Below are 23,349 nucleotides of genomic sequence, written 5' to 3' on the forward strand. Positions count from 1 at the left end.
AGACCTCGATTCTGAAAGACGAATAAGAAAAATCAGACACATTTTCCTTTAAATGTATGTTGATTATCTACAAGTCTTTAGTGAAGATATCTTTAAATATATAAAGCCTTTTATTCAGTCAGAAAAAAATCCACATTGTGAGCCCCTTTATTTTGTTACTTTAGAGCATATTTAAAATGATGCATCACACCGCAAATTAAAAACCTGTAGTGTGATTTCATTGCTCCCTTGTGTTTGGGAGGGGTACCAAAAACTTTGGATCACATATGTGATAGTAACTGTGTTCAGCCCTGAGCTCAGGCCTGAGAGTACAACTTGACGAAGCAGAAGTCTTCAGCCAGACACCACATGGACTGATAGTTACCCTCTCCATTTAACTACTGGTTTAATCTACTGTTCTGATTGTATCTGTTTTGATTTTTGATTTTATATACTGTTTTGTTTGTTTGTTTGTTTGTTTGTTTTAATCAATTTTAAATCATGCTTTTTATTTTTGTTTCTAATGTCTCTGTAAAGCACTTTGAATCACCTTGTTGTTGAATTGTGCTATACAAATAAACTTGCCTTGCCATTGAGGTTAACTGAATTGTTTGTGGCCTAAGAGGCAGGATTATTAAGCACTGCTAGCATACAATTAATCTCTATTTTTTTTTCTATAACATCACAACTAAGTAAAATAATTTGAAAATACTAAAGCTCATAGATTACTTAGATTTCTTCCCATTGATTTAGTTGTGGATAGTTTCAATTATGCAGATCCCAGCTGTTGGAAAAAACTATTATTCTTGCACTACATGACAATATATAAGTCAGATTTCTCATGTCATGTAGTTCACATCCTGTAATGCCTTCCTTAAGTGTGAGCTCATGTGAGCGACAGCAACAGAGTCTAGTTACTGTCACCTTACAAAGAAAGTCTTTGAACTGTAAAGAAGTGAATACCTGGCATATCCATGTGTCAGTTTTAGCCAAAAGAATCGGCCTAATCTGCACAGGTGGAATGTGATTATGATTTAATGTTTCCCTGAAGCTATTTGTAGGGTTTTTTGTGTGCCTCAATGTGATATGAACATAGTAATAATTATATCCATTAAAAATTCACCTTGTTTGATAAGCCAGTGTCTAATTGTGCTGTTATGGCTAAAATATTCTGTACAGTACTATTAAAAATAGTGTCTTCAAGTCACCATTTGAAGTTTGAATCTGCCCTGATAATGAATTTTTTCACTGTAGATTATTTACTCTTTTTGTACACACACATGGAGCTATTGGGGAATCAGTGTCTTGTTTAAAAAACTGTAATGGGGCAGGCACTTTCTATAACGTTTTATCTCTTCTGATCCAATTGATCTATATGAGCTGATGTTTCCACCATCTCTTAGTTAGATCTTGAAAAGCCCTTTTTCCCCACTTTGCATCCTGATGGAGGAAACGTTTGATGAGAATATGGCAGGAGCTGAGCTACAGAGAGAGCCGATTGGTAGCTGAATGAAGGTCAAAGGGTCGTCTCCTTCCCTTGCATTGTTTCCCATTCAGCAGAGTTAGCTGGATATCTGAGTGGGAGTAAGATGGACCATTGTGTTGTCTAACTGTATGTGTGGGGTTGGCGGAAGGAGTGATAGTCCATAATAGGTCTTGGGAGAGTGTCTGTGTTCTTTTTCCAAGCAGTGAGCACTCAAATTCAAATTTTATTTGTCACGTACACAGTCATACACAGTACGATATGTAGTGAAATGCTTGGACAACTGCTCGTGACCTAAAGAAAACAAAAAGGAAAGGCTATGAATAAGATAGGAAATAAATATGAAAAATTAAAAAGGGTAAATTTAACTAGGAAGGAATAAAATATAAATTAAGGTTAAAAATGAAATAACTGTACAACACAAATTAGAATGAAGGGTAAATTTAACTGGGAAGAATAAGATAAAATATATAAATTAAAGTTGAAAATAAAATAACTGTACAACAAAATACACAATACACAATACACTCCAGAGGAGGTACCTTGGAATATGTTTGAGTGAGTTTCTAACAGTGCATATGTTTACATCTCCTGGCAAGGTACAAATGAGGAGTGTCAACTGAGATCTGGCCAAATGTGTTCCACACAGACTTTTTTGCTCACTTTTAGTAGCCATTGGGACCTGTGATCCTGTTGTGCATAAAAATATATATATAAATTTTTATATACTGCACACACACACACACGCGCGCATGCGCGTGCACACACACAGCATTGTAATATTGTCAGATATTTGTTTTTTTATTTACACATCTTCGAGTTTCAATTTTTTTTAATAGCATCAGCCACTAAGCTGCAGAGAGGACGATGGTCAGACCAAAGAAAAGAGTGAAAAGTGAATTGATTTTTGAAAACGCTCTTCTGGAGGTCGACAAACAACCCATAGCTGCCAATGGACTTGTTTTTCTTTTTTCTTAAGCTACTGGAGAACATCAATAACAGACCATCAAGATGTGTCTAATGAGGTCATAGAAACATCAGGAGCTGCTTAGGCTCATCTTTTATATACAGTCTTTGCTTTAATTAGCAGACATTTAGCCTAGTGGACAAATATTGACTTTAAACCGGACAACTGCAACAATTTAAACCTCCATTATACATTTTAACATGCTAGTCTTTGGTAAATTGCTCTCTTTTGGAGACAGCTACAAGCAAAGGAAAAAATAGAACTCTACTCCTCATATATGTACACATACTTGAACAACAAAGCTGATGCCAATTCTCTTACAGGAACTGTACTGGAACTAAATTATTCACATAAGCTACTGGAAAGAACAAACTTTTTTAGCACAACACCTCACCTAAAGTAAAAGATATGTTTGATTTAAGTAAAATTTCCCACGCCATGTAGCTCACACCCTGTAAAAAATGTCATTGTGTCTCCGTGAGTGATTGCAACTTACAGAGAAAGTATTTGAACTGTAATGAGGCAAATGCTTAGAATATCAATGTGAGCTTCCTGTCACCACCACTTTATTAGGTACACCTGTTCAGCTGCTTATTAGTGGGGGTGTGATGGGATGATTCATCATCAGTTTGCAAATTCTGGACTGTCTTCTATAAAGCACCATGATTTTTGCTTTGCACAATAATTAGTTAATACAACAAGTCACATCCTTCAGCTTTTCATGTATTTTCAAACTGGGTTTCGTTGGCGATCTGGAATGTATAGGTGCCTGTCTCTAAAGCACTTTGGGTCCATTTCTGTTGTGCTATAGGCTTTAAATCAAATGGATGTGACAGTCAACACAAAAAGGTTCAGATATGTTTTGTCATTAAAAATATAACACAGTTCAGTGGGCTAAAAGTGGAATTTATCGATCCTATTGCACTTTAATACCAATGCCAGTACTGACATCGATACTAGTGTGACAGGATTTGTTCACCTCTAGCAAATATCTAATCAGCTAGTGACACGGCTGCAACTCAGGAAAATTTTATGTTGAGCTACATGTGGAGCTTAGAACATAAAAAAAAGTATCATGTACCTGTCATGCTAGTATCAACCAATATTGCTAGCTAATACTTATCTCTAAGTGTGGAACTTTGACTCTTAGCTTCAGCTATTTTGAGTGGATGTCTTGTTTATTTTTTAGGCTTTTCCCTTCCACCTTACAGTATCCTAACCCATACTTAAACACAAAGAATCCTTTCATTTTCTCTGTGATCCATATCCACCCCACCCTTCCCGCCTCTGTATTTTCTCCCCAGGTGAGTGGCCAGCTGCACTGAGGCGTGTTCTGCTTGTTTTGGCGTAATGGCAGCAGGACTCAAGTTGGATGTTTTTTCAGGCCTTTTCAGAATAGGCTGAGCCATGCTGAAATGCAGCAGGGAGGCACAGACAGCGAACTTGCCCAGACTTGTCTTGGCCTCCGGGATACAGGGGGAGGGAGTCTGGCAGTCAGCAGCACCCTGAGGCATTGTGTGTCATGTATCTACTTATTATTGTTATATAAGATTAAATAATGTCAGGTTAAGTTCTCTGAGTAAATCAGTGCTAAAATCTTGAAGCTTAACACCACTACTGTCACGTAGAGGAAATCGGTGCAGTGTGAAACAGTTACTGAAGCATTTAACTTAGCTGAGTTTGAATGCATTGGTGAGTTACTTGATGAAATTGTTTGCATTTTCGAAGAAGATTTCCACTGTCCTGGTGAATTTCTGTTGTTCTGAGCACTTTAAGGGTTTTTAATAATTTTTGAATTGGAGATGTATTTTGACTTATTCAAAGAGAGAGAGAGAGAGAGAGAGAGAGAGAGAGAGAGAGAGAGCACAAAGTCCACTTATTGGCTTTCTCTTGTACTTTCTAAGGGGACTCTATACTATTTGAATTCTCAACCTCTAGTATGCTTCAGCAAAAAGGCTGGTCTGTGTGCTTCATTTACATTTACTTGGCTACATAGTAACCAGTGAAGAAAGCAGTATTTGTTTCTTAATTCTTTTTGGTCTCCAAATATTTTCTGAGATCTATTGATGTCTCAACTAAATGTTTCAGAGTTCAAGCTGTGTTTCAGTACACCATCCACATTTTTTCTACATCTTTAAGTAAGACATAGAAACCCTGTGGCTTCCCGTGGTTAGGCCTTTGCTTATTCATAAGTTGTGTTGTGAACCGGTGAGAGACAGGGATTTTCTAATGTTCCCAGGTCACTGCTCATGTAAAATGCAGTTGATTTACCAGTAAATCTAATCTTTTTAATCTTACAAGTTGTATTGTGAAAGTTGCCCTTTTACATAGAAGTTATTTTGATGACGTGTGGTATGGTGGTGCACTGTTGCCTCACAACAATAAGGCCCTCGGTTTGAATCCACAGGGTGGTTTTGGCCTTTCTGTGAGGATTTGCACGTCCTCCTGTTTGTTCTGTACCCTGCCTCTCATCCCTCCACAGCTGAGATAGGCTCAAGTTCAATTGCAGCTCTCAACACGAAAATCCCTTCACAAAGATTTTGTGTAAACACATGGGTTTAAGTGTCAGAGTCATGATGTTGTCCTCATCATTTAACTTTTTCAGTAGATTTATTTTATAATAATAATTCATTTAGTGTGACTGACTGCAGTAGCACTATCCTGTATTTGCAAATCTTAATGTAAGTATGTCTGTGTTAAACCTCTCATTGTTATTTACTCTTTGTGATAGAATAGATAATAAAAACCAATCTTTCCATCTAACCTGACTCATTACATTTTGCCTTTGATGATTCAAAGGATGAATGACTAAGTCACTAAAAAGGGAAAAGTCTTTAAGGCAAGTGCTGATTTCTTTTTCTTTTCTTTTTTTTTTTGGTGTGGTTATACCAATGCCCTGCCTGTCTGTTGCTGTGCCCGCCACCTACACCATATGATGTAATTCTTTGGAAAAGATGTTGGGTGGTCTTCATGTGCAGACAGGTAGTCATGGCCTATTAATGCACGGGCAAAGGAGGATCTGCTTAGCTGTTACCTTGTGCCATTGCAGTACCGACAGGCATTAGGGTCACGCTTTGACTTGTTGCTGTGGTTACGGCACTGCCTGCCTGTGAGTTTTCCACCTCGAGCCGCTGCTGCTCTTGTCGAGTCTTGTCCTGAAGTGCCCGTCCCAGGGATTAACGAGACAAATGCACACTTGCTCAGCATTGAAGTCAACACTACACACCTATCACCACCTTAACTTAAACTCAACAAGAGAGAAAAATATTTTTTGTTACTTTTTAAATTTTTATGAATCAGGGTGTCCCCAGAGGAGTGAACTTTGACCTGTGCAGCATGCATGCTATTCTGCAGCCACAAGTGGCATTTTAAATATAGTCGAGGCAGCTATGTATAAAGTATAGCACCAAGATTATGTGTGTGTTTGATCCTGTTTACACAGTGTGTTAAACGCTATATTGACTGATCTCTGCTTCCTGCTTGTGCCTCATTGTTTTCAGCAGTGGCCACTCAAGCAAGTCAGTTGCTCCTGATTGAATAAACAGCGGAATGAAAGCTGTGACACAAAGTCACAGCTGCTGTGTGTGTTTGTATGTATGTGAAGTCCTATATAGACATTATACTTGCTACCAGGCTCTTCAGCATTAACAGAAAGATCACACAAGGGAGTTTGTTGCCAGCAGGTTGTTGATTTTCCAAACAAATACTTGTCTCCTTGTTGAATTTGTAAAGGACCACACATGGATGAAGAAAAAGGGTTAAATTAATCATGTGCACCCAGTTATGTTTACGTGTGGGCATATGGCATGAAAAACTGTTTTACCAGTTTGCTATGGAAAGATAATAAAATGCATTGGGCTTACACAAAGTACAGAAAACCACATGCTGTACATTCATCCAACAAAATTTTTACAGTAGAAGCCTTTGTCACTGTGGCCACGTCCTCTGTGGCAAAATCCTGATCCTAGTCAGAGGGAGTGAAGTGTGTGTGTCTGTGTTCTGTGTGTGTATGTGTGTGTGAGTGCATGCGTGCGTGTACTCCTACCATGCATGTAGGCATGTAGGCAGGCCACACTGTATGTGGCCTGCCTACTCAGCTCTTCCAGCCATGGGTCGGGATTCCAGTGAGCCTCCCTGCTCGGGTTTTGGAGGGGGGGTGATAGCGCTGGAGAGCAGGCTTTGAAGAAGGCTCCAATGACTCATTACCCAACAATCCACCCATCCTCTATGTCCTCTACACCCTCCAAACATCTCCATTCTCACCCCTGCCCCTGCTCCTTGTCCTCTGGCTCAGACAGTGGACACACAACTCCTTGCAAGCTACACACACACACACACACACACACACACACACACACACACACACACACACACACACTTTCTCGTTGATGATTGATAGAAGAAAAGAGAGACTGTGTGGCCTGAGTTCTTGTGAAAGACTCTATTGTGTGTTTGTGTGTGCGTGTATTCATGCATACTTTGATGCCACATGGACAACCTCCGCACTACATTTTCCAATATTTCGACATCATTTGGATCAAAATCAGTTTCATCTTGCATACTTAATACTTCAGCCTTTCGTGTGTAAACCTGAAAAACTAACATCTGGCTCCATCTCTCCTGCTGGAGTAATTTCTTCATCTTTCCTCGGGAGTTGTGTCAACCTACGCCACCTACTCCTTGTTCCCACAGCTCATACAAGTCAAACTCCAAATTACAGTTGTGTGAACACACACAGCTCAGTTCACCTCTTGGGAACAAAACCAGACATCTGCAGCCATGTTTTAGCCATTGGTTCAGAAGATGTGTATGTTTTTAACATACTGCTGCGTATATGTATTAAAGATGACATCCATAGGAGATGACATCATGGTCCTTCCAGTCTGACGCAAAGGACACAGATTACATTTTCAAATTTGTCATTTTCAAACTTATTTACAAAAAGTTGGTGCAATTTGTCTTTATATACGTGTGTCAGTAAGTAAGTCAGATGCAAAGCTTAGAGTCTGTCCTTTAAACTAAGTCAATATGAGAGGTAAAGCAGGGTTAAGGAGAACAAAAGGAGTCAGTGAGGATGCTGGCACGGAGGGGTACCACCATCCATGGTGTAAAAGAGAGAGATTCTTTTACACAATGTTTTCCAAAAGAATGGATAAATATACAGGGATGTTTATTTTAAAACTAAACTTACTTGAATTGAAATCCCAGTAAGTTCAAGAAGCAGAGATTATGTTATTTTCATGCACAAAAAAAGCCTTTTTATAGCTGAGGCTCCCACAGAGCTTAAATCTGGGACTCTCCACCATTTGACCCTAGAACTGAAGAAGCTTCTTGGATGAGAGGTGAAACGTCTTCAAGCAACTTAAAGAAATCCAGACACTTTTCTTTCCAAGCTCCTTAGACCATAGCTCAGGCCCATTTTTTTCGCTAGCTGAGTCAGATTGACTCTGTAAATACTGTTGTTTACATTGTGCATTGTGCATTTTAAGTGTATAGTTGGTCTAGCATATATGGCAAAAGGTTGCCTCTGTGCTCAGTCTTGGTGCAGCATGTGAACAGAGGAGACCATTGTGTATCTTGGGAAAGACCCTTGAGCCTTGAAAAACAGGACTTCCTCTTATTTCAAGCTTTGGTCTTTCCATTTCCTCTCTCTGTAGGGGAGTTATAAAACAGCCACTTATAGCTGTGTAATTTATGTTGTTACAAAAATTCAGCAGTCAGCGTTCAGTTTTTATGAGGCCACACTGTTATTCTGACTTCTACTCAACAACGCTTGAGCACCGAGTGAACAAGATAAGCCCTAGTCAGCTGGCCGTGCTGTAAATTCTAGTTTTCGCTGGCCACTTGCTAAAAGCTCAAAAGTACTGACCAGGATTAGCTATTCATTTAGACTTTCAAGTGTTTGCAATCCAGTTTTATCCCGTGGAAAGACCCTATGATTCATTTAACAATACTATCTGTAACCACACCCTTCTACTCACAGGTCATTGAATACACCTGTTCAACTGCTTGTTAATGCAAGCATCTATTCAGCCAATCACATGGCCATGACTCAGTGCATTTAGTCATGTAGACATGGTGAAGACAGTCTGCTGAAGTTCAAACTGAGAATCAGAATTGGGATAAAAGGTGATTTAAATGAATCAATAAGACCTTTTTCTCAGTCACAGACGTGCTTGCTTGAGTATTTCGCAAACTGCTAATCTACTGGGATTTTGCCATCTCTCTAGGGTTTACAAAGAGTAGTCAGAAATAGAGAAAATACACAGCCACACAGATCCCAGTGGCCAAAGAACAATTACTAATTTGAGTTTATTAGATGGTAATAACAACTCAAATAACCACTAATAAAAACCAAGCTATGCAAAAGAGTATCTCTGAATGCACAACATCTCAAAACTTGAAGCAGATGTTCTACAGAAACAGGAGACCATACTGGGTGCCACCTCTGACAGCTAAGAGTGGGAAATGGAGGCTACAATTTGCATGGACTCAATAAAAGTGGATAACTTCAGTAATTACTTCCTCCAAACAATCAATGTGTCTTTTTGACCCCATTCCTACAAGACTGGTAAAAGGAGTCCTACCATTAATTAATGCTTCAATCTGAAATAAAAAATATTTTAATATCTAAAATACTGTCTCTAATAATCGGCACGGGCCTTCAAGCTAGCAGTAGTTAAACCTTTACTTAAAAAGCCATCTCTTGACCCAGCAGTCTTAGCCAATTATAGACCAATCTCCAACCTTCCTTTCATCTCAAAAACTCTTGAAAGACTAGTTGTTTAAAAAGCAGACAGATCATCTGCAGAGGAATGGCTTATTTGAAGAGTTTCAGTCAGGTTTCAGAGCTCATCACAGCACAGAAACAGTTTCAGTGAAGGTTACAAATGATCTTTTTATGGCCTCTGACAGTGGACTCATCTCTGTGCTTATCCTGCTAGACCTCAGTGCAGCATTCGATACTGTTAATCATAATATCCTATTATAGCATTTAGAGCATGCTGTAGGTATTACAGGTACTGTGCTGCAGTTGTTTTATATCATATCTATCTAATAGACTCCATTTTGTTCATGTAAATGGAGAGTCCTCTTCACACACTAACTAACTGATGTGTGTTATCTGGCTCCATGGATAGATAAAGTTGAGTGTCATCTGCATAGCAGTGAAAATGTATGCTATGCCTCCTGCTGATACTGCCTAAGGGAAGCATATATAATGTAAACAGAACTGGTCCTAGCACTGAACCCTGTGGAACTCTATAATTAACTTTAAATTGCAGGAATGTCTTAAAGACATAAAGACCTGGATGACCTCTAATTTTCTGCTTCTAAATACAGATAAAACTAAGGTTATTCTACTCAACCCTGAAAATTGTAGAAATATGGTATCTAACCAGCATTACCTTGGCCTCCAGTAGCTCTGTGAGGAACCTTGTGTTACGGCCGAGAGGGCCAGGCTGTGGGTGTGGACTCAAATACAGACACAGAGGGAGGCAAAATGGGCGTGAACACAGTGCTTTATTTACAGTGCCTAGTTAACTTACAAAGCAGGAAACTATGAATGCTATGAACGGAGAATGCTATGAACTGTGGAAGCTATGAACTGAGAACTATGAACATGAAACTCTGACTGAGTGCTATGACTAGGTGCTAGATTTCATGGACGGATCCTGGGAATGGAAAAAGGGGCAGCGGCTTGGATGGAGGTACGCAGTCACTATAATGAGAGGAGACAAGCAGTCAGTGGCAGTCTAGTGAATCATAGCCAAAAGATTAGACTGTGGTGGTTAGGGCTTACGCGTTGCAGGTTAAAGTGTCATACGAGGAGGGGGTGTCCAAGGGGTTCCGGGTGAGGAGTGTCCAGAGAGGGTCCAGAATATACTTGGAGCAAGGGACTTGGCAGGGAGGCAGGCAGGTGGAGTCTTATGATGAAAAGGAAGCAACCAGATGACAGAACCAGCGTTCAGGCAGAGATGCGAGTAGTTTAGCTTGGGAAACGACCCACCTGCCAGGTGGGTCGTGAGTTAGCAGAAGGTCTGGCAGAGGTCTGTTATGAGTGCTGGTCTTATATGCTGGTGACTTGATTGGAACCAGGTGTGGAAGCTGATTGGCGTCTCTGCCTGAAGGTGGAGCCCAGCGGAGTGGAAAAACCCCGCACTCACCCGGGCCATGACACCTTGGAGTAATTTCTGACCAGGACATGTCCTTCAATGCACATATTAAACAAATATGTAGGACTGCTTTCTTCCACTTGCCCAATATCTCTAAAATTAGAAATATCCTGTCTCAGAGTGACGCTGAAAAACTAGTTTATGCATTTATTACTTCCAGGCTCGACTACTGTCATTCATTATTATCAGGATGTCTTAAAACCTCCCTGAAAAGCCTTCAGTTAGTCCAAAATGCTACAGCAAGAGTACTGACAGGGACTAGAAAGAGAGAGCAGATTTCTCCTATATTGGCTTCTCTTTATTGGCTCCCTGTTAAATCCAGAATTGCATTCAAAATCCTGCTCCTCAAGGTCTTTAATAATTAGCCCCCATCTTATCTTAATGACCTTGTAGTACCATATCACCCTATTAGAGCACTTCGCTCTCACTCTGCAGGCTTACTTGTTGTTCCTAGAGTATTTAAAAGTAGAATGGGAGGCAGAGCCTTCAGTTTTCAGGCCCCTCTTCTGTGGAACCAGCTTCCAGTTTGGATTTGGGAGACAGACACTATCTCTACTTTCAAGATTAGGCTTAAAACTTTCCTTTTTGCTAAAGCATATAGTTAGGGCTGGACCAGGTGACCCTGAATCTTCCCTTAGTTATGCTGCAACAGGTGTAGGCTGCTGGGGGATTCCCATGATGCATTGAGTATTTCTTCTTCAGTCACCTTTCTCACTCACTATGTGTTAATAGACCTCTCTGCACTGAATCATATTTGGCATTAATCTCTGTCTCTCCTCCACACCATGAGTGGACTCCTATATAGACTCCTGTCTACCTTTTCTCACCCCCACCAGTCACAGCAGATGGCCCCGCCCCTCCCTGAGCCTGGTTCTGCCGGAAGTTTCTTCCTGTTAAAAGGGAGTTTTTCCTTCCCACTGTCACCAAAGTGCTTGCTCATAGGGGGTCATATGATTGTTGGGTTTTTCTCTGTATTATTGTAGGGTCTACCTTAAAATATAAATTGAGGCGACTGTTGTTGTGGTATGGCGCTATGTAAATAAAGTTTTATTGAATTGGGTGGCTGTAGCTCAGGTGGCAGAGCAGGTCAGCCACTAATCAGAAGGTCGGTGGTTCGATCCCAGGCTGCCTCCTGGCTGCATGCCAAATATCCTTGGGCAAGATACTAACCCTGTGTTTGCCTACTGGTGGTGGTCAGAGGGCCCGGTGGCGCCTGTGTCCGGCAGCCTCGCCTCTGTCAGTGTGCCCCAGGGCAGCTGTGGCTACAATGTAGCTTGCTATCGCCAGTGTGTGAATGTGTGTGTGAATGGGTGAATGACTGAATGTAGTGTAAAGCGCTTTGGGGTCCTATGGACTAGAAAAGCGCTATACAAATGCAGGCCATTTAGTAGGTCTAAAGGGATACAAAACTACATAAAAGCATGAATCCATCCTGCAATGTGTTAATGTGGACCAAAATTACTGAGGAATGTTTCCCGCACCTTTTTTAATCTGTGCTATGAAAGACTGTGCAGTTCTGAAGGCAAAAGGGATCCAAACTGGTTCTAGTAAGGTATACATAATGAAGTGGCACTTGACTGTATACTAACATTGTCATACGTACAGAAATTAACTGATAACACTAAGACTAGACAAGAAAATCAAACTTCCAATAAAAGCTTCAACAGAATCAAATGACTTTGAGTAATACGTAAGAGCTCACAACAGAATTAATGCGCTGCTAATTGTTTTGGTTTTATGGCTTCTCTTTCATTTTTTTTTTTTTGGTTCATTCTTACTGCTCAGCAATATGTTTAATGACCTCAACAGGCATTACATATTGCTGGTACATTTATTAAACACTAACTTTCCAGTATTAAATAAACAGATAAAGTTGGCAAAGAGAAAAAGCAGTATGTTTCCCTCTGTGCTTGATAAACACCAAAAACAGAACTGCAAGAAGATTAAGAACAAGACTTGTTTGCAAAACTACGCGATTGCTGTTGTCTGCTAGATTTGTTTGCAAGTATTTTTAAACATGTCAGATAATAGGTTGATGTATCATTCACTGACAAAAACAGGATGTGCCACATATCATTTGTCAGATAATTCAATTGAAAATGATCTCAAAGACACAGACATGGTTGAGAGGTCTAGTTCAGTGACTCGAATTAGTCAATCCAGGAAGTTCAAGCTTTAACATACCCAATGGCTTCATTTGTCAGCCCTTGAGGTTGCTGCTTGGGTTTCCTCTAATAGGAAGAAACGAAATAAAAGGAACACGAGTAAGCTTGTAAAATATTGTGTCTTTCCATTAACTTGGTTTGAATTTCTTCTTCTCATCTAATTCAGCCATTCATAGGGTAAAGGTATATCTGCATGGAAATGAGCCCGCATATCAGTGTCTTTCAGCAATGCACATCTGTTGTATTCAGCTATGATTAATGGAATAATTTGCTGCTGTGTCTATACCATACTGTTGAAGTGATCAGGGAGCGGGAGCCATGCAGCGAAACAATACGGAGGATCTGGGACCCCAGGAATGCATTGTGTGAAAACCTGTGCTCTTACTGTGGGACTTTCCAGCTTCCCACGCCTGCATCTTGTCATCCCATCACACTGAGAAAGGCATTTTCGGAGCAAAATAGCCTTTTTTCTGTTTCACAGCTGCATATACTAAAAATATCAAAATGGAACCTTTTTTCTCAACATTTCAAATGATGGTCAAATCACAAATTACAAAAATTATACTAATATAGTAGGCTAGAGATAAAAGAAGATGTTGCATATATGTTAGATCCTCTAATATGATACTAAATTACCTGGAAAGCTTATCTGTCTACACTATAGGTGTTGTTTGATTTCTTCAGAAAGACAGGGTGAAAGATTGATTGAAAATCATTTAGATGATTATGAGAAGGGTGCATTATCCTGATGCGTTACCAGCCCAATATATTGTTCCTGGCATGTTGTTAGCTTTGGTGTGGCACGGGGGAATTTTTCGCCCCTCTAAGCAAACTCTTCTGCTGCTACGTGAGATATTATCAGTGCTGGAATTTTTCCCTCCCTCCCTTTATGTGTTCATTTATCTTTCTTTCATTCTCACTTGCTTTCCTCTTGTGTAATTTCTGCCGTAAACTAATTTCCTCGTCTCTGGGCCTGGGGTCATCATTACAGGTTATTGAAGCCATTCGTTTCAGCTTCAGTTTCACGTTGCTGGCTTATTTGTTGCACTGACAGTCAGATGCAACTTGCAGAAACATGTGAGTGATGGCATTTAGTGACACTTGAAAAGAATCACACGACCCTGTGTCACCTGCACCTTGCCCTTGTAGTTTCACTGCCATTCTTTCGCCTTCTGACTTTGCATCTCCTTTCTTTATCTGCGCTGCTGTTATAAAGTTTGTTTTATAGATGATCGGTGTAAAGCGTGGGAAGAGTTGAGAAAAAAAGCTTTTATCAGACAAACAGAAAATCTCCACGCTTTTCTCCAGACATTGTAATAATGTCTTACACTAAACCCAATGAGAACATGTTTTCTGTGTTCCTTCCTTGGCCATCTCTTCACACACCCACACAGACAGGTGCTGGTAACTAAACCTCCCCTCAGGACCCGCGATAGTCTGTGATCAGACTCTGATTGTAGAGAGCAGCTCCAGACCTGCAGCCCAGCTGCTCAGCTCCACGGCTCTGAAACACATATCATTTAAATTAAATAGACAGAAGTTTCCAGCCAGCCAGATAATGCTGTTCGTTTTGTGAAAAGGTGGATAAAACGTCTATGAGATTTCAGCCGCCACATACTAAAAGAAATGGAGGGAAACTGATATTTCAGAAGCTTTTTTTTTTTTTTTTTGCTTAAAATTTTGGATGAATATGATGGGAAATATCTGAGTAGTAAAAAAAAGGGTTGTTTCTGTTGCTGTGTACTGAGTTACTCCAGTTTTGTGGATCAGGAGGTGGCAGGATTGACATGAGTGCAGCACTTTACTCCAAGTCAGAGACTGTGGATGAAAGATGAATGTACTTTCTGGATCTGAAAAATGAAGCCAGTGTGGAAATGACCCATGGAGACTTTCTAAAGGGCTGCCCATTAAAAAGTTTTATTGTATAGAAGTCTCTGAGAAAATGAATCGCCTGTCACTTGATGCAGTGACTCAGTAAGCAGTTTCATAATGAGTTTATGGTCTCTGACAGGGTATAATCCAAGGTGTGGCTACCTTGAAGTTCACTTGAACTAATAATGACTGTGTGAATTCCTTCACAGTAATAAAAGTTTTAGGCCTCAGATTGGATTGAAGGCCTGGTGGGCCTATCAGACTTTGATCAGGTGACATGAACCATCCCTTTGTTATGCTGCCCCATGATGTACTAAGCATTTCTTTTTCACTCACGTCACTTTCCTTGTTTCCATGTACCACTACTGTATTTTATCTTTAGAAACTACTAAACTCTGGGTGCCCCTCCCTAAGTCTGGCTCTGCTGGAGGTTTCTTTCTGTTAAAAGAGAGTTTTACCTTCCCACTGTAGCCTGTGAGATAAGATAAGATAAGATAAGATAAGATAAGATAAGATAAGATAAGATAGAACTTTATTAATCCCTCGGGTGGGTTCCTCTGGGAAATTCGATTTCCAAAAAAGCACAGCACCGACAGAAGTTACAGAATATTTTATATATATATATATATATATATATATATATATATATATATATATATATATATACACACACACACACACACACACACACACACACACACACACACACACACACACACACACACACATATAAATACAGAGACAAATATAAATGAAATATACAAAGGGGATAAATAGAATAAATAGGAATAAAAATAAAAATACAAGTGAATTGCACTTGTATTTGTATTGTAGTGCTTGCTCGTAGGGGGTCTTCTAATTGTTGTGGCTGCTGTTTGTTTTTAATGTAATTATTTTAAATGAAATTTTCAATATTGTAAGTCTACAGTATAAAGTGTCTTTTGTGAAATGGTGCTATTTAAATAAAGTTGAATTAAATTGTAATTGAATCTATTTTTCATGATTTGTGGTGTGGACTGGAGAAGTTAAGCAGTTATTAGAGAGATTTCCCTAAATTTTGGTTCCCAGAGATTATATCCTACTGTATGTCAGAATCAGAAACAGAATCAGCGAGACTTTATTTATCCCCAAGGGGCAATTAAGATTTGGTTAACCTGTGACTTTTTCTTTTGTGCCCCCTCAGCAGTTCAAGGTTTTCACTTATCCTGTAAAATATTTAAATATTCATGAGATAAACCACAAAGCACGGTGATACGGCGGTTAGCACTGTCGCCTCACGAAGAAGATCCTAAGTTCAATTTCACCATCTTTCTGTGTGGAGTTTACATGTTCTCCCAGTGTTTGCGTGGGTTCTCTCCGGGTACTCCGGCTTCCTCCCACAGTCCAAAGACATGCACTTAGTGGGGATAGGTTAATTGGAAACTCTAAATTGTTCATAGGTGTGAATGTGAGTCCGAATGGTTGTCTGTGTCTATGTGTTAGCCCTGCTCCAGCACCCCCTGCGACCCTGAAAAGAATAAGCGGAAGCGAATGGATGGATGGACGAGATAAACCAAAAAATGTCTTTATGCACAGTGCTTCTAACCTGCTTGGGTGAACCTCACCTAAGTACCATTTGGTCTAGTCCTCATGTATTGCTTTCCTGATCTAATCTCTTAAGATCTGAGGATAAAAGGATTTTTTTCAGTTTAACTTTTTTCGTGATTTTTGTGTCGACTACAGAGGACACAAATGCTTAGGCTGGATCTCAGGAGGCTAACTGAGCACTCACAGTGTTACATCCAACAAGCTTCATTCACATATATATAAACTCAAAAATATATTCTATGCTTTTAAGCAATTTCTTGCTACCACATACAGTCACACTTTGATGGATTCATCAAGAGCAATTTGGGGTTCATTATCTTGCCCAAAGACACTTAGGAATGCAAAGTGAAGGCACTGGGAATTAAACCACCAAACCTATGATTAGAAGATAACCCTCTCTACTTCTTGAACCTCACCTTCCCACAAATACACGTGTGCTAATCTTTAGTATGTTAGGAATTTATTATTAAAGAAAATTAGCCTTTGTAGTGCTTGGTTTATTGAAAAAGACAATACCAGGACATGTGACGTTAACATTGTTGTCACAGCAGCCTGATCAATATTTTTTAGTCCCGAAAGTTTAAAAAAGTCAAAATTAGAGACCGTTTCTGTTTTCAGGTTTAAGTCAAAACTGAAACTGCTCTTTGTCTAATTTTAAAGTTTAACATCTACACTGTTACTAATCTTTCTGTTTCCTGCTTCCTCAAGAAACAAAAAGCAGTCGGAGCTCTGTCATCCTCAGCTTTCCACCCACTCACTGCCTTGTAGACATTCCTAACAATGTCTCCTCTCTCTGCTTGAAGCTTCTCCTCCGGACAGCTGGGTCTTAAGCAACATGATCCCACCCTTCACCCGCGCAGGCCCTGCCAACACTTTGTCTGTATATATACAGCATGTGTGTGTAGTCTTGTATATCCAACACACGTGCATGTCATGGATATAAGAGGTGCCGAATTCATAAGATTCTCTCTGAAAAACAGGCCTACGGCGGGAGACATTTGCTGATTGTAGGATAATATCACCCTTAATCCCACATATGTTGACAATGTTGAGGAAGCTTGTGGTTTCAGACTCTTTAAAAAATAAATATGTTTGATAGCGGATTTGGTCTGGATGTAGAACACTACTAGGTTGCGTCAATGAGATGTCTCACAGATAAGTACCTTGCTCCCTCCTACTGTTTTGGTGTTACTGACTCCAATGAATCCCGATTGCGGGTTTCAAAAGTTGTTCCAGTGAAAACTCAATTTCTATTTATCTTGGGTTTGGTGTTCTTACTCAGTGTTATTGTAATTACCCTTATCCTTTATCACAATCACAGTCACAGGGTGGGCAGATAGAGCTGAAAATGCAACTCTGGGGAGTTCTTTTCCTGTGACTCAGCAGACAGTAATGGATACCCACTTAAAAACAAACATGGTCACCATAGTTGCACACAATTAGGCTTTATGGATAAGACCCGGGAGGATAGTTGTCCATTTTACCCACCAGACCAAATCTGGGAATCAGATGACCTTTAGTGTGATGAAGGAATGAGAAACAAAAAATGGCTTCACAATGCCTGAGATGTGCCCTGAGGGCGTGTGGGTCTGTCTCCATTTACTGAAGTATGTGCTCAGGTATTTTCTCACCTGAGTTATGCATCACAAAGACAAATTCCTAAAGAGGTTCCTTCCAGTAAAACGAGCCTGTCAATAGCATTTCTCTGAGTTAATCCCATTCCTGTGAATTAACTAAGCGGAAGATCTCATACACTGCTGCCATCTTTTTCTGATAGTTATAATAATTCAGGCTCATCAGAACTTTAGTTAATTCACTATGGTTCAAAATTACTAGGCACTATTAGCGTGACACAAATCTTGGAGGTTGTTAGTAATCAAACCTTCTCCCATGGCCTTGCCTAACATCCTCTTCTGTTTGGGTTTGGGAAGTTTTTATTTATGTGAAGCACTAGTGTTGTGTCCTACTGGCTTCAGATTAGCCTGTGACGTGAAGAGCGAGTGGGCAAATAGCACAACAACTTAAGGTGGAACAAAGACAGAGGTTTCTACAATACTATATCAGTTTACGGGAAGTGGAGTGAGCCCAATTCTTTGTCATGCTATAATGAGTCATGACGCACACCTGAGCAAACCTGTACTGTTGATGATGTAAAGTGGAGTGATCAACATGTCACATCAAGCTTTTGGTGAGCTCTAAGCCCATATGAGGTAATATTTGATGTAAAATTAGAATCATTGTTACAGCCTGAATCACAGCTTGTCTATATTTAGCCTCTAAACTGTCAATCCAACACATATAAACCCTTTAATATTCCAGTAAAGACAAAGAAAATTTGATTTCTTGCTAGTCGATCCTTTTACTATGTAATCACTTACATTGTATAGTGTTTAAAACTCAGGATGAACTTGCTCTTTTCTTTCCCCAACCAATCACAGCAGATGGTTACCCTTCCCTGAGCCTGGTTCTGTCTGAAGTTTCGTCCTCTTAAAAGAGAGATTTTCCTTCTCACTGTCACACTCAGTGTTTGTTCAAATGGGGTCATCTGATTGTTCTTTACCCTACAATATAAAGCACCTTGAAGTGACTGTTGAATGTGAATTGGAGCTGTGTAAATAAAAATTAATTGAACTGATGCTGAAATGTGCTGTTAGGAAGACCCAGCATGTGAACAACACCATAGGATCTAGAAATATAATTTAAAAAAAAAACACCAAACCAAACCCATCTGAAGAAAAAATAAATTTTCAAAGTTATTTATTCAAATCAAATCAGTTTTATTGTCACATCACATGTGCAGGTACGCTGGTACAGTACATGCGAGTGAAATTCTTGTGTGCGAGCTTCACAAGCAACAAAGGTGTGCAAAATACAATAACATAAGAACAAAGCAAAATATAAGAATAGGAATGTGAGAATGATAAGAATAAATATATGTACAAATATAAGAATGTATGCGCATTACTGAATATGTATACTAAATATGTATATATACGTGTGTGTGTGTGTTTATATATATAAATATATATAAAATGGAATAAAAATAAAATACACAGAGGTCGGCAGTTGGACATTGTGCAAAACAAGTGGCATTTATGTACAGTATGGAGTGAATAATATTGAAGTTCCAGTAGTGAAGGTGAGGTGTCTATGAAGTGTTCAGCAGTCTGATGGCCTGATGGAAAAAGTTGTCTCTCAGTCTGCTGGTTCGGGACCGGATGCTGCAGAACCTCCTGCCTGATGGAAGTAGTCTGAACAGTTTATGGCTGGGGTGACTGGAGTCTTTGATGATCCTCCCCACTTTCCTCAGGCACCGCTTCCTGGAGGGAGGGAAGCTCACCTCCAATTATCCTTTCAGCACACCGCACCATTCTCTGGAGAGCTTATTTATTCTAGTGTAAAATTTCTCCAATTCAAGTTTTAGAATCAACCTTTAAAATGTACAATTTAAAAAAACAAAAACAACTTCTTCTTTTCTTTTTCTTTTTCTTTTTACAAAGTAGCACATAAATCCCATCGATTTGTTTGATATTTAGCATAACTTTACTGCTCCATGAAAAGTCTTCTCTCACATTCATTTATATGTTTGCTAATCCTTTGGCTTTCCCACAGACTGTGGTACTGTGGCCTCATATTGAGACACACTACTTCTCCCAGAGACTTAATGGGTCATTACTGGCAAGGATGTGAGAGGCGTTTGTGTAGGAGTGCTGTTAAGTTTATCTTTATGACAAAATAGAGTGTTTCTTCTGTGATTCTTCCTTCACCTTACAACGCATGGTCATCATCTTGCTTCTGGTGTTTATAATAAATGCCTCTGAATCACCGATTTTGTCAAGCTCAGTTTAGAAAAAATGAAGACTAATTGAAGATGTAGGGCTTAGTGCACACGTGTCTCATATCCTCTGTGTGCATGGAGAGCATAACAATGCACAGAGCGTTGTGCAGCCGTGCTTCTCTCACATAATGATGAAGTCTGAGGGGATGACGCCAAGGCTACAAGTATGGCCTGAGTGTGTTCCAGTGCTGCGTCAGAGGATGTTTACACAGCCCGAGGTCGGGTAGAAGACACAATGTGTGAGTCGCTCCGGTTGGTGGTGTGGGTCCAGAAGAAAACAAGATAATTTTACACCCTGTGGCCAGATGCAGAGCAGATGATGACGTTTGCCATCAGCTAATGGAATTAGGTGAACTTTTAGGAGTCACTTAAACACAGAAAGTTTAGAAAAGGCCACAGTTGGATGTTGGTGCTGTCTAAAATAAGTGACTGGTGAAAAGAAACAAACTGTGTGGCCTTTGGCTCGGGGGCCAAAGGTGTGTACATGTGTGTGCTGTAAATTTGTGAAGAAGTATTTTTAGAGAAGATTGCCCGTCCACTTGTGTAATACTCCACAGATCAACCCTTTGATGCGTTTATTGTAGCATGATCCTACTTCAAAGCTGCACACATGGACTGGATGGTAAAGGGCGGGGTGTGCCTCCACGATACACTTCATTATTCCTGGCCAGCGATTCAGCTTTCTGTCACCTCCGACCCCTGACCATTTGTGCTCATAACACGCTTCCACTCTGTAAGATTCTCGACTGGAGATCTTTATGTGCAGTGAGGACAGTGAACACTTTCCGTTTTATCCAGAGTACTGAAACAACTGCCCCTTCCTGTACATACTGACATTTCATTTCTGTTTTACTATTATTTCTTTCATGTTACTTCTCTATGGTTTCCCATTTATTTTTTTAGTAGACCATACTGCATTCTATGTGACCCTTATTCAGAAATGTTCTGTAGATATAAAAGATTTCTTCCATTATTCACTTTATGTTTCTAAGCTGGATATCTTAAAAAAAAAAAGCCTGGACCAGTTTTTACTGTACAGCTGGATGCAGTTCAAACTGTTCTACCTTCTTCATAGACTGTCTATGAACATAGAAATACACTAGGAAAATCTGCACACATATGACAGCTACATACTGATTTATTAGCTTTATTCAGCTCCAGGTCTCACAGAAGTTTTTGAAAAATGCTCACCGACGTACCTCATGTCTTTATAGCAGTAATCAAATAGGTGTGTATCTAGCGTCACATTATTTCAAGATAGCCTGGTATAAAGATCAAAGGGATCTGATAAAAATGGTGCAGAGGCGTATTTTATCAGAATATGGTTCCAAATCAGCCTTAGTATCATTTTAAAAAGTTCAGCTGTTTAAAGCACACAATCACAAGAGCCACCACTTAAAATGAATAAATTGTTGAGCTTTACATCTTCTATGTTTCTATCTCAAGGGTTCCCACTGGGAGCTGTGAACGTGCCACACCTTAGAAGCAGGTATGTTCAAACGTAGTTTAGTCTTTTAAGTGTCCCGTGCAGCCCTGCTTATCGGTTATGACTCAATCCTGTAACCCTGCCCAGCAATAAAGCGTCACATTCCACCTGCCAGCAAAGAGGAAAGGGACTTTCCTGTCCTCCACTCCCTTTTTACGGCTGCATGTCTGGTATTTACTCAGAAGTGTTTCCGGTGAAAAGTGCGCCTGAGTTCCAAATATACTGTAACTGACTCCACAATTTTGTAATGAAATACCAATGGACTGATGGATTTTAAAGACAAGTGACAAAAATAAATGTCATTGATAAAATGACAGAAAAAACAAACAGATGAGATCGTAGAAGTATGTCAAAAAGAAACTGATATTTATTCAAATAAATACACACATGACACACAATGAAATAATTTAAATGACATGAACAGTTTGCCAGTAACACCATATTCTGGAAACAAATAAATTAACATCGTGGTTTTAGGAGTCGTTTCTTTCCGGAGAGCAAACATGAAATAGTTTTGACAGTTCGTGAGTTCAGTCCTGTGTGGTGGGGTCTGTAAAAGTGACGCTTTAGATCAGTTTCCCCGTTTCTCCGAGAACTTAATCCCGAACAATCCTTCATCTCTGGACCGGATGACCTCGTCTTCCTTTTGGTCCTCATATTATTTCTGTATGGTCCACAATGGCACTGTGGGGGATTAAAAACATGCCGTTAGTTTAAACTTAAAAAATATTTTTGCTGATTAGTACCGCGGCCGATTTTATTTTTAGCATATATGACTCATATTTTTATTCATATATTGTGGCAGCTATGTTTCATAATGTGTCTCTCACCATATTAGGAGTAGTTCACTGCCGGCGTTCCCATGGCGGCTCAGGGCGCTCTCGCCATGCGTCTTTCCTGCTGTCCCGGTGACGCACTCTCGTTGTCCTGTCTCGTTTTAAAGTCCTGGATGGCTTTTCTGTTCTGGTAATCAATCAGAGCCATGGTGATCACTGCGTTCCAGCAGTTCTCCTCTCCGGAGCACCGGAAATCGATCTCTTTATTGTCTGTGGTCACGATGGTGAAATAGACGAACTTGCCGGTGCGCTCCACGCAGTCTACTTTCTTGATGGACTGCAGTTTGAGCTCCTTGCCCTTGGAGCGCTTCTGCGTGTCGGGGTAAATGTTGAGACTGTCCGTGGTCAGGACGCACGTCTTCCTCTTCCAAAACTGGAGTAGGTTGTCGCTCCTCTTCTCCAGCTCTCCCTCCTTGAGAACCTGGCAGATCTCTGCCGCTGACATTTTCATCGTTTATGTTTGGCACGTTTGTGAACCCTCTGCTTTCCTGCTGGGTCGTCCAAGCCGCTTGTGGAAGGATCTTCTCTACAGATGCTTTGGTAATCCAGAGTGTGGTTGTGAATGAACCAAGCTACCAGAGGGCATTTATAGCACGCTCTGGCCTCAGCCCTTCCCTCTTGACGTCAGATGGTTGGAGAATGCATCAACAGTTGCCGCTGGAGTAATTCAAGGCTGTGTGTGGGCGGATGCAGGGGCGCGCGGGGGGTGGGGGTAAAGAGGAAGTCCTAACTTGAACCTAATTACACTGGCAACACGTTAATTAGTAATCCACATCCTACTGCGGAGATTAGTCTAAGTATTTGCCCAGTCTGCACCGCGTGATTCAGTCTTATATTACCAGATGTGCACACAGAGTGACTCTGGGCCATAAGTCTGACCTCTAATATCAGCTGTAATTTCAGAGGAAGTTAAGTTCTCTGTTAAGATTTAAAAATCAGCCCTTTTCCTCTTTATGACCCTA

General features: G+C 40.2%; 1 protein-coding gene across 1 annotated transcript; it reads right to left on the minus strand.

Annotated features, from left to right (window-relative positions):
• Window positions 1-21,896: 21,896 nt before the first annotated feature.
• Window positions 21,897-22,967, minus strand: phlda2 (pleckstrin homology-like domain, family A, member 2). Its single transcript, XM_004563360.6, has 2 exons — window positions 22,382-22,967; window positions 21,897-22,235 (listed from the first exon to the last, which is right to left on the minus strand). The coding sequence occupies exon 1, from the start codon at window positions 22,836-22,838 to the stop codon at window positions 22,422-22,424; it is 417 nt and encodes a 138-aa protein (XP_004563417.1). The 5' UTR covers window positions 22,839-22,967; the 3' UTR covers window positions 21,897-22,235; window positions 22,382-22,421.
• Window positions 22,968-23,349: the final 382 nt, after the last annotated feature.

Source organism: Maylandia zebra, linkage group LG7 (assembly GCF_041146795.1).
Source record: "Maylandia zebra isolate NMK-2024a linkage group LG7, Mzebra_GT3a, whole genome shotgun sequence".
Classification (NCBI taxonomy): Eukaryota; Metazoa; Chordata; class Actinopteri; order Cichliformes; family Cichlidae; genus Maylandia; species Maylandia zebra.